General features: G+C 35.0%; 2 protein-coding genes across 2 annotated transcripts in view; one reads left to right on the top strand and one right to left on the bottom strand.

Moving 5' to 3' along the window:
- Positions 1-2,246: 2,246 nt before the first annotated feature.
- LOC119774164 (glucose-induced degradation protein 8-B homolog) lies at positions 2,247-5,060 on the bottom strand. The gene is made up of 5 exons (XM_038271547.1): positions 4,958-5,060; positions 4,507-4,633; positions 4,204-4,400; positions 3,887-4,084; positions 2,247-3,285 (listed from the first exon to the last, which is right to left on the bottom strand). The coding sequence occupies exons 2-5, from the start codon at positions 4,622-4,624 to the stop codon at positions 3,112-3,114; spliced, it is 687 nt and encodes a 228-aa protein (XP_038127475.1). The 5' UTR covers positions 4,625-4,633; positions 4,958-5,060; the 3' UTR covers positions 2,247-3,111.
- Positions 5,061-6,068: 1,008 nt separating this feature from the next.
- The window catches only part of dnah12 (dynein, axonemal, heavy chain 12), a 42,896-nt gene continuing 36,806 nt past the window's right edge, over positions 6,069-12,158 (top strand). Inside the window, exons 1-8 of the mRNA XM_038271330.1 lie at positions 6,069-6,398; positions 6,513-6,600; positions 7,711-7,900; positions 9,961-10,030; positions 10,116-10,271; positions 10,354-10,549; positions 10,692-10,880; positions 10,974-11,121. Coding sequence (XP_038127258.1) covers positions 6,208-6,398; positions 6,513-6,600; positions 7,711-7,900; positions 9,961-10,030; positions 10,116-10,271; positions 10,354-10,549; positions 10,692-10,880; positions 10,974-11,121 — 1,228 coding nt within the window. The 5' untranslated portion in view covers positions 6,069-6,207. The remainder of the gene's footprint in view (positions 6,399-6,512; positions 6,601-7,710; positions 7,901-9,960; positions 10,031-10,115; positions 10,272-10,353; positions 10,550-10,691; positions 10,881-10,973; positions 11,122-12,158) is intronic.

A 12,158-nucleotide genomic window follows, 5' to 3' on the forward strand; every position in this document is an offset into this window, starting at 1 on the left:
CATGAAATGAATAATCAGGGCAAGAGATTGAAATATATTAAGAGAGCTGCATGAAGTGAAATTTCTTTTCAATTAGGTTAAAAAAAATTCAATTACTTATTAGGTCAATAAATATTTATAATTTAGTTTTATTTAATTTTACATATTTTTTAATTCTGCTAAGTTAAAACTACCGTTTTCTATGAAATTTGAATTAGAACTCAAGAAAAACTGTTAAATTCATCTGTAAAAATTAGAGGTTTTTTTTATTTGTTGTGAAAAAAAACAAAAAAAAAAACATTTAGCAGATGAAAACTGGGATCCTCTCTCAATACCACTAAAGCTATCGCCTTATTGTCCGATACCTTATTGCATCTCCCTGAAAGGAGTTTTTGGAACTTTCGATGTCTGAGTAGGGACACTATTGGACTGATGTTGCTGGTCCTATGCAAAAATATGCATGCTCATTTTTTTATGCTTGATGTGAAAATCGGGGTGTATTTTGTTTAAAGAGAAAAGCAGAATTTCTTGCTACATTTGTACAAATTTATAAGCGCTACACACACTAGATGCTGTTTATCAATGTTTGAAGCATCATCGGCTCTGATGAATGAGGAATTATGACTTTTTTTCACTTTGAAAAGGTTTGCATTTGAAATTACCAGCGACTAAGACAGAAAGTAAACCTGTGGCTATTTAACAAAATATAGTCGAAATATGAATTTTTCGCACCATTGCATGTGCAAAGAGACGTCCTAGTCCACCACTGCGTAGGGGGCCAACTAGATGTCAGTGACGGGGCCCCTAAGAGGTCGGGACCCCTTAGCAACTGCAGTCTCTGCTTACCAATATTTACGCCATTGACCCTTACCCAATCATTGGCCACCCCTACCATTTTTTCCCCCTCTAATACAGATGGTGGAAGCAGTAATACTTTAAGGTTCCTTTTAATCTTTCATGTATTACTTTCTATTTTTTCATATATTCATAATTACTTGACAACAAAAACACTGTGGTTATTTATACACATCAATATACAAAGATTAAAGATGATAAATACAGAATTCCTGCTCTTTTCATGACTAGATTTTGTGTTATATGGGGTAAAGAGAAAATGATGTGTCTCTGCAAGTCATCTAGGAGTCTTCAGTGAAGTAAACACAATTTTATCCAGAATGATTGTTGATAAAAGTAAGTAAGTAAGGACATATCTAGAAAGCACGTATGTTTAAATATATGCATCTATTTGTTAGCAAAGGCTGTAGGAAAGTATAGTTTGTCTTAACTTTGGCTTGATGGGGTGTGCAGGTGGAGCAGTGGTTAGCGCGCACAGCCCACATATGGAGGCCTCAGTCCTCAACGCGAGCGACCCGGGTTCGAATCTGACCTTGTGTGTCCCTTGTTGCATGTCTCTCCCCCTCTGTCATACCTGCTTTTCTGTCAGCCTACTGTTGAAAAAAATGAGCTGCTAGTGCTGTTAAAAAGTAAAAGACTTGACCCTTAGGTTCTGGTGCCTATCCACTTTTGGCCACATTGGTTATTGCTTGGCCACTTTTCTCATTTTCTGGCTGTCCCTCCTTGCACTGTCCCGTCCACAGCCCAGCAGCTGATGCGGCAATCTGGGCCAGATATGAACATACCTTCTATGGCCCTTTGAATTGCAAGAATGTTTAGAAGCAATAAACAAAAATATTTATGTGACTCCTGAGTTAAAGTGGCCAAGTGTTGGATTTTATGTGACAAAGCTGCTTACTAGCTTGAGCTACTTACTAGCTTGAGTCATCTAGTATGAGATGCAATAGTAAAGCTCTATACAAGAAGGGAATGAGTAGGATCTAGTGGCCAAATTACAGCTGAGTTCTTGCTCTTTTCACTAACCATGCATTCAACAAAGTTTGTAAAAAGAGGCTTTTTAGCAGTTTAAGAAAGTATTACCAGTTTTACATCCGACTAACCCCATTTACAAAATAATTGAACTTCATTGATCTCACAATGGAGAAATTCACCTCTGCATTTGAACGATCCCCTTAGGGAGCAGTGGACTGCCACTGTGCGGTGCCTGAGGGCCAATCAGGTTTTAAGGATCTTGCTCAGGGGCCTAGAGTGAAGGCTGTGGAGATTGTACCGTGTATGTGCAACCTTCTCAGAGCAAAAGTTCACTGCTCTAACCAATAGGCCAACACACCCACCAACCGCAGATTACTCCTTTGAAACATAAACTGGATGTGAAATTTCAAGGTACAGAAACAGATTTCATGAAACTTCAGTCAGGTTCGAGAAATATTTTTTTATTGCAAAATAATATAGCAGGAAAAGAGCACAACAAAAATTTAGCTAAGTCGCTCAAAATGCAAATCATTTAAATGTAATAGCATTATAGTGTCTCCATGTTTGCATTTACTCACCTCTTAAAACATCATGTTCCTCAGGCTTACATAGTCACAGTATGCTATGAAAAAATATTAATACTCCAGTAATTTCAATTCAAATGAAATAACTATCATAACTTAGAGCTTAGGTGTTTTTATTTGCTTTTGTATTTTTCCAACATTTCTAGTGAGTGTCTAAATATTATGTGGTGACGAAATAAGGTTTACTTTCAGAATCGCAGTAGCCTTAAACATCTCACAGGTAATGAATTCTGACTGTTCTTTTCACATGTAAGTACCAGATGAAATCCCAGAGGTTGAAATGTGTTCCTTAAAACAAAACAATATACATATTTGAAGCACTGCACATTAAGCCAACACTTTATCCTGATGAATCCCTGCATCCTTGAAGTGGGCACACATGCACACACACTGACAAGCAGCCTAATTTAGGCTTTATTTACAACCTCCACTACCAACATTCCCTGCCAACAGACAGAAAAACTAGAGTAAATGAAACATTTTGGCTTTACATAGACAAATATGCAAATTAAAATTAAAAATAAGATAACCAGTTTGGTTGTTATTTAATACAAAGTAACCTTAAACTGTAATCAGTCCAGTTTAGAATTAATAAAGTATCAAAAGGCAACCCTTACAAAAAGAAAAGGTTGTACTATAACTGATTCCGCTTCCTAGGTTATAAATAGGTTAAGAATTGTGTCCATTCTGTAAGGATATGATATTTATTTATGCTGAGTCTTTATTTGGGATCTTCGATTGTTCCCTTACTGAGGTCAGTCATTTTGGGATACTTGACTTTCTTTTGGTCAAGTTCGTTCTGAGCCCACAGCAGTAGTTTCAGCAGCTTGGCCAGCTTTGGAGTAGATTCTCTGTTTTCGTAGTCTAATACACACTGGTTAACCTCACTCCAGACCTGGAAGAGAAAGTAAACACACTTAATGCTTTCATATGAATGCGATGCATTCAACATTACACTGGGGACGTTCACTTTTGAAATAAAACTTAAACTTAAGACTTAAACAAAATGCATGTTGCCCACTCATAGAGAAAAAATTATTTGGAATATTAAACCTGTTAATATTTTGAAGGCATATTTGACCAATTGACAGAGTGCAATATTGTTCAGGCCCGTGTAATTTTAAATTGTTATTCTTATATATACTTTTATCCATACACATACAATTAACTATGCTCGTAAATACCTTATCTGTGCTGTGTTTTTTGCCTTAAATTTGATAATAAAAACAATAAATGTACAAGAACGCTCTTAGTGTGATTTTAGGGTGTCTTGTGATTTGTCATTTTATAATAACTTCTATGTATAAAGCTTTAAGGAATATTTTTGTAAAGAAAAAAAAAAAAGAACCAGATGATTTTACCATGAAAGCAACAAGGAAGATAAGACCTTAAAAAAACTGTAAATGACACTTTCAAGTAAAATAGCAATTTAAACACAGGAAAAAACGTGATTAGTGATGTATGACATGGCCGATTATAATGTGTGTTGATTATACCTTTTGCCTCTGCATAATATTGAGCAGATCTCCAAAGGGAGACTCTTCTGGGTTGTCAAACGCCAACAAAGCCAGTGTCCTCTCCATCTCAGTCAGACATTCTCGGCTCTCCTCTCCCTGCTCTGCTAACTGAGACTGGGCAAATTCAAGGGCAGCCTCTGTCTCCCGAAGACGAATCAGCTCAATTAGATGCTGCTGCTGCATGTTGCAAAAACATAGGTGCAAAATGCTGAATTAACTAAAAGGAAGGAGTCATGTAGTAGAAATAGCAGACTAGAGACAAAATACTTGGATAGTAGCTTTGTGATTTACATTACCTGTAAGTGAAAGTATAGATAACGGTTTGTGTCTAGCAGTTCCGGGTGCAGACTATTGATAAGAGCAATGGCATCCTGGATTTGACCTTTTAATATTAACTCTCTAATCTTAATCCGTTCATCTAAGGAGTCCAGGTCCACGCTGGGTTCTATTCCAGACTCCATTCTGAACTTTTCTGCTGCCTCTTTGAATCCTTCTGTAAAATACAGATTGATAGTTTAATGTTTATACCAACAAACTGAAAATATTTAAAAATATAATATTTATTTTATGTGCATTTGATAATAAGACTGGTACCTCACCTGTGACCAGGTAGTTCATTATCAGCCTATTCATATCAGTTCTCTGAATATGGACTTTGTTGAGTTTATCCATCCACTCATCCTTTGTTATATCCTCTGGCTTATCTGCATAACTCATGATTATATCCTGAAAAAGGACAGGGAGGCAGTGTTACCAACTGGCTGGATGGTTTCAGAATCAGTCATAAAACATTTCGGCTTACTAATAGCTAGCTCTTCGTACTAAAAAAACACATTAAAATGAAACTTAGAATGACAACAGTTTGGGCCTTCGACAAAAAACACAACTCTGAAGCCTAGCTTCCTTCAGCACGAATCAAAACACAGAACAGTTCGGTCTACATACACATATTTTAACGTAAGTCTGTCTTACACAAGTCACATCCAGCTCAAGCGTATTTATATAAATATTTATACGTGCAACAAAAAGTATGTTTTCTTTTCACAGTACCTGAAATTGTATTGCTACTTCCAAATAGTAGCAAAGAAGCTAACGGAGCTTATGTCGTCTTCTTCGTCGTTTTTCCTTTGTTATTTCCGGCAGACTGGCGCCATCTATCGAAAAAAATCAAATATACAAAAGAATCGCCGTAAAACAGAGAATTGTTGTGCACAAATTTAATAAAATAAAATTTTACTGGTCCTCAATACCTCTATAAAAAACTATTCAAATTAACTGTCCTCTACAGTTAACCTAAACCTACTGCACTACAGCACAAAAAAAAAAATCACATTTTAACCAGGTCACTAAAAACAATAAGAATATGTAAACATAAATATTTTCGTATAATAATAATAATAATAATAATAATAATATAGAGAAAGGGTTGGATTAAAATAACGTAAATATTTAATTCAATAGCATACTTATTAATCTAATTATTATAAATGGTCTGAAATCTATCCGATATTTTAATTTTGAAAACTATTTAGGTGTACACTACACTAAGTTAACTGATTTTTTTTAATTTTATTTCAGTATAGTATGGGAAAAAAGTCAGAATTCTGACTTTAATGTCAGAATTCTGACTTTTTTCTCAGAATTCCGACTTTAATCTCAGAATTCTGACTTTTTTCTCAGAATTCTGACTTTGATCTCAGAATTCTGACTTTTTTCTCAGAATTCTGAGATTAAAGTCAGAATTCTGACTTTTTTCTCAGAATTCTGACTTTTTTCTCTGAATTCTGACTGAATTCTGACAATAAAAAAAGTCAGAATTCTGAGAAAAAAAGTCAGAATTCTGAGATTAAAGTCAGAATTCTGAGATTAAAGTCAGAATTCTGAGAAAAAAAGTCAGAATTCTGACTTTAATCTCAGAATTCTGAGAAAAAAGTCAGAATTCTGACTTTAATCTCAGAATTCTGACTTTTTTCCCATGTTAAACTGAAATAAAATTTAAAAATCAGTTTACTTTTTTTTTTTTTTTCCAGTGGCCCTAATCCTCTTCCGTACTACCCTCTCCCAACAACCCTTCCCTTCAGTTTACCGTTGCCATGGGAACGGCACTGACAACTCCCTAACAACGGCTGCTTTCGGGACGCTATTATTAGGCTACAAACCCCTTTCTTTGGGTTCATATATTTAAGAAAAAGTTACGGAGGTAAATTTACGTGTAGGTTGTTTTTCTTTCTTTTTTTTTTTCCTTTTTATGACAATGTTTGAGTGTTGAGCGTCTCTGCCTTAGCGGGCCGTTTTCATAAATGGCTACCTCTGGGGAATCTTCTGAAGCTGTGGAGGACGTTCCTCCGATGGTAAAAATAGTAGGACACTCTTTGCAGCGCTCCATCGTTGCACAAAATGAACTGAAAGAAGAAATGAAGGAGATGACAGCGGCTTACAAGGAGCTGAAGGGCAGCATCAAAATGAGAGAAAATAACTTTCATAGGACAATGTAAGTTTTGTTTTGTTTTCCGTATTTACACTTTCATTGTAGCAGTAGTTGTGAACTATATCGTTTGGCCTCTTAGTTCCCTTTAATATGACTATTTGCATTGATTTACTGCAGGGTCTCCAGAGCCATGAAGCATCACAGAAAGGCCAAAGAGAGGGTGTCTTTGGACAGCTATCCACCAGAATTCAAGATTTCAGCCTCAGTCAGTATAATTAGAAAATAAAAGAGAAAAGAAAATCCATTTATTGTCCCACAATGGGGGAATTCTGGTGTTTACAGCAACAACATTATAGAAAAAAAAAATGTTTACATAAATATGGACTTTAGACAAGTGTCTAAGAATAACATTATAGTGAAGAGTTAAAAAATAAACAAATAAAACACTATACTGTAAGGTGTTTTAACAATATAAATATTGTGCACCTGGAGAATACATTTGCATAGAAATGGATATTTAAAAAGTAGCAGCAAAATCAGAGATATGCACAAATGACAGCACCGTGTTATTTAACTGACTAAGGTAGAAACTGTGAAAAACCAGCATGAATGTAACAACTTATTGAAGTTATTGAAAAAGGTGGTGGTTATAGAGTCTTACAGCTGCAGGGAGGAAGGATCTCTGATAACACTCCCTGGTGCATTTAGGGTGCAGCAGTCTGTCACTGAAGGAGCTCTGCAGTTCAGCAACAGCTTCATGCATGGAGTGGGGAAACATTATCCAAGATTGATGTTAATTTAGTTAGGATCTTTTGTTTCCCACCTACTGCATGTATGTAAAGTTCTCATTTTTTAAGCTGTGATTTTTAGACGTGAAGATAGAACAAAAATTATTATGTAAAATAAAAAATCTGGTTTCCATGTTATTTAGTACAATAAGTATTTTATGTGCCAATGTTAGATATAAATCAACCATCAGGAGCCATGTCTTCATTCCATACAGTGATGGTTTGAAATCTTGTATCCCTTTATGTTATTCAAGGCACATGTTAAAGGATGTCTCATGTTCCCTTACAAACATGATTCAGAGAATCAAGCTCGTGAAAAGAGATAGGACAAGAGTCGGGTCCAGCTCCTTAGACATCCTGCATTTGTTTGAGAAATATTTGAAAATCAGCAGGGGAGGAAATACTTATGTTTCCCACCGTATCTGCACATCTCAAACACAAATCACAGTAAAAAGAAGATATACTGCAAATTTATTAACTTAAACTAATTTTTGCAGCTACTTTGCAAGAATTTTTTTTAATGATTTTTAAATTGAAATGTTCCGAGACTTTTATTCGTATCCCTTCTCTTTTGCTTCACACTTAAGAGGAATTATACCTGCATGAAGCCCTGTGTGGAAAGTCAACCCTATGCTCCGATCCAGCAACAGTGGTTAGACTCTATGATTGCCCAAATCCCACCCCATCTGAAAGAGGGCCCCAAGATGAACAAACTTCTGCAGCAGCTTTGTGGGGAAGTCACCGATGAGTTACACAGGGTGATCGTCAAACTCACAGGTACGTCCAGTTGAGTATATTCCTCAAAGCCTAAATTGTACAGCCAAAGTAGTAAGACATATGCTTCTTAACATTTCTGACAAATGAAAAGTGTGCTGTCTCTTTGTGTTGAGTACATCAAAGTCATTATTATGCCCTTGTATCTAAAGAGTCTTTGAGAATATGTCTCTAACAGCTATGCACATCTATAGCCTCAAATTTGTTGGATCAGTTGAACGTGTGCCCAGGGCTGAAGCTTGACAAGTGTTTTTAGAAGTATAGGAGCCTTTAGGGCAGGGTGAGAAAACCAGATGTGAAAAGGTGCCACCCAACCTTAAGGATATCTGGGTGATAAAACTAACATCCTGTATTTTCAAAGGAACAAGATAAGGTTTTTGCAGGAACCCAGGATAATAAAATCTGCTTCAGGGCAGCCAAGATGAGGAGAGTCAGGTCACATGAGGGTCAATATTCTTCTACTAAGTAAGAAGATGTAAAGTCATGCACAACATTTTTCTACAACAGGGATAACACTGACAAATATTTGGAGGCATACAAATCTTTATATTAACGTTAAAAAAACTCCCCTTCAATCTTAACATGGAACATGTTTGCTCAGCAGAAGTTCAGTAATTATGCAAATGAATGCAAAATATATTACCCCAAAATAACACAATTTGACTATATATTAAGGTTGTCAGTTGTATTGTTTTTTAATATCAATCAAGAAATATATATATATATATATATATATATATATATATATATATATATATATATATATATATATATATATATATATATATATATATATATATATATATATATATATATATATATATATATATATATATAATATATATAATAACTTATATTTAAATTATTAAATATTATTAATATAATTCTATGTATGTAAAGAGACAGTGTTATAAATACATACATGATTACCATTTTTCATCCTTTTTTTTATTATAAATTTTTTTCCATTTCCATTTATTTTACTGGCAGCTAATTTTTTTCTGTCTTTAATGGAAGGGATTGTAAACTTTCAAGCACAACTGTAAACGGGAATTTTAATGGGACTTTTTGTAAGGCAGATGTTCCACAATAGTCAATTTTCTAGGGTGTAAGCCTAAGTGCTATCCTTATGATAGGCTCCCAAACCTATGCAATGGAGAAAGAGTAGTCTCAATATTGAAGTGGGTCTGTTGACCACTTTCCTGATGAAAACTTTACTTCATCAGTCGACACTTGATACTGACAACCGTGTTTTGATAGGTTTGCACCATACCTTCTATGCCTGAAAGGTTTGCCTGTTATTCTTAACGTAACCTTGCTTTAGGTGTCATCATGGTGTCATGATGCTTTTATATTCACTGATTGTCTCTAAACCTTCAAAATTCTAAAATAGAGAGATCAAATATCACACAGATGGAGTCCAGTAGGTAATTAGTTGAACTCTGAAGAATATTGAATGCACATGATTTTATTTAAGGGTAATTAGAGTAAATGCCGCAGAATGTGCATGCAAATATATTGTTATGTATGTAGGTTTTTTTGTAATAAATTGTTTTTTACCCATTTATTATTTTTATAGGTTATTTTGTGTTTGTTTGTTGCATATAAGCTGCCTAAAATATGCTAGAGGTTGTAGGTTAAAACATGATCAAATTTAATGAGATCAAGAGGCGAACTAATAGTTTTCACAAATGGATTATGCTCTAGTCTTACTTACTTACATCTTTAAGAACAATATTACAGTTTTACTTTCTATACCAAAACAAATTTGGATTTTTTTTTTTTTTTTTGGCAACTGACGTGAAATCTTTAAATTTATAGCTCCTCAATAGATATGGATGTCTTTTAAGGTTTTAAACTGTTCAATATTACTGATATATTACTAGGATGACTGGCTGTTTAAGGGTGTTATTTAGAATGGACCAGTAATATATATCTTTTTAACCCTGATAACAATAGTGAGAGCAAAGATTAGGTCTGTGAATTTGTTTTTTTTTTGTTTGTTGCTGATTTTCTTGAGGGTTTAAGTAGATCATATACCTATTCAACGTTCCTTTTTTTAGTGGACACAACATTCAATACTCCAGACAAACAAGAAGAAAGCTCTGAAGTGCAGACATACAGCCAACCAAAGTAAGTCTTTAATGTACATCATATTTGTACAAAGAATAATTTGCTTCATCAAACTTTTTTTAAGTTTGTCTTTTTATTTTTCAAGTCTTGACTGCTTCCAGCTGTGCCATTCCACCTTCACAAAAAGGCAGAGAATAATAAAAAGAAAACTTCACATTCTGCACCATGTGATGCAAACTATATCGGCTCTTAGCTACAGAGCATTTTCCCACATGGTACTAGTTGAACCATATAGATGGAGGTAGGAGCACATTATAAAAACATATAACCAAGTCTAAGGTGGAAGTCTACCACCCCTATAACAGTATTTCCTTAATTGTTAGATCTTTTGAACCTGTGGATTGTAAACATCTGCAGAGGAGTGCAGCTACGGAGTGTGAAAGAAAAGAAGCTGAAATCATGAATACCTGGTTTCCCCTAATCATTCACATATTAACAGATGCTGAGACATTAGAAGGACTGAAAGTGGAGCAGCTGGATTCTTTTTACAACTGTGCATCCACCCTCATGTCCAATCAGGTGAAACAAAAAACACTTTACACTTGAAACTGTTAGACAGGGAAGGATGTTCGACTGAAACTTTGTGAGGTTTATTTAATATTACAGATAAATCCTTATGCACATTTGGACTTACACTGATATTTTCTCTCCAAATTTATAGTTGAAATCTATGCTTCAGCAAAGTGTAAAAACCTTTATCAGCGCATTTGATCCAAACAATCGCCGCTGCTTGCCAATTTTTTGCATGAATTTGACGTTTGATGACGAAAAGATGGAAATGTACCCATCCCTCCAAGATTTAGAGGCCTCTGTTTTAGAGATCCTCAGCTCCATAGCGAGCACACTGCAGGTCAGATTTCCCTACTTCAAGCTTCATTACTGTTTGTGTGTTTGTATACGTGTGCGTTCAGCCAGGATTTGCCTGTTTTTTATTTATTCACAGAGAGTACAGACCGTGCAGGCATGGTTGGCCTCAACCTCATATGTAGATGCAAGCATTCCAGATGATATCCTTGCTTGGGCTCGGGTCACTGTGACAAATGCCGTGCGCAAACATTTGGAGGAACCTGACAAACATTACAAAACTTATGGTGATGTAACACACATATAATTTAAATCTGGGGCCTTCTGGAACCTTTTTTTTCTTGGAAAGTTAATGATTTTCCTAGGCAAGTTTTTGGTGAATACATTTAGATTTATTGTATACATATTCTCCAATCTAAACAAAGTCAGAAGAATACTCAAAAACATAGATACCCCTGCATTTTTCTATGGACAAAGAAACCAAACACATTTTGTAAGCACCATCATGTCTCTACCATGACTGTGGTTGGGTGTCTGACCTCTCTTCTTTAGAGGAATGGTTCACTGTATTTTCAGTTATTTTCTTGGCATATTCCTTACCTTTAAAATATAAACACAGTCTCTTCACTCTTTGATAGAGTTGGGGTAAAATACATCTCATAGGCCCAAAGTCCTCCTGTTTTATTCATTCCAAACCCAAGTGTTGAAACCCAAACATGCTGAAAACCAAACAATGTCCAAGATTCAACCATCTAACTGTTTGTTTGTTTGTTTGTGGGAAGCTAAACAATTAGGAGTTAGTCCACCTTTAAATATTCCAGTCACTATGAGAAAGGCACCAGTGCTACTGATGGCTAAACAGACCCTAAACAGAGTGCTACCCCAGCATCATGCTTGGCATAAGATCCTTCCCTGACCATGAAAAACATTTTTTCATAAGACACTTGGCTTGTTCACATAGCTGCAAAAAATAGATTTGCCTAAAAACTTAATCAAATTACAGTAGATTATATCAATCTACATGGTTTGATGTTCTGAATTCACAATGATCCTGGTCAGTCGGACTTTTTAGTGACATTACGGTTCTTTAATTGTCCTGAAAAATTACATTTATCCAAATATTAGTTTAGATATTTGCATAGACATTTAAACTTTTTAACCAGAGAAAATCTACAATTAACTCAAATTCGTCCGACTCTGTTGTTCGTAAACATCATTGAAGTGTTTTGTCTTATGATCATTCAACCTTGGAAAAACACAAATATTGTGGTTTAATATACAAATCAGACCTATAACAGTTCATGACTTACTTTTGTGTTTTATT

Source organism: Cyprinodon tularosa, unplaced genomic scaffold (assembly GCF_016077235.1).
Source record: "Cyprinodon tularosa strain WSP-4 unplaced genomic scaffold, ASM1607723v1 ctg8, whole genome shotgun sequence".
Lineage (NCBI taxonomy): Eukaryota > Metazoa > Chordata > Actinopteri > Cyprinodontiformes > Cyprinodontidae > Cyprinodon > Cyprinodon tularosa.

Bases quoted from the DNA above. Each gene is read 5' to 3' on its own strand.
- LOC119774164 (XM_038271547.1), bottom strand. From the start codon at position 4,624: ATGAGTTATGCAGATAAGCCAGAGGATATAACAAAGGATGAGTGGATG. The intron at 4,085-4,203 runs GTAATGTAAATC...TGCAACATGCAG, and splicing joins ATCTATACTTTCACTTACAG to CAGCAGCATCTAATTGAGCT. The intron at 3,286-3,886 runs GTATAATCAACA...TTTCTCTTCCAG, and splicing joins ATATTATGCAGAGGCAAAAG to GTCTGGAGTGAGGTTAACCA.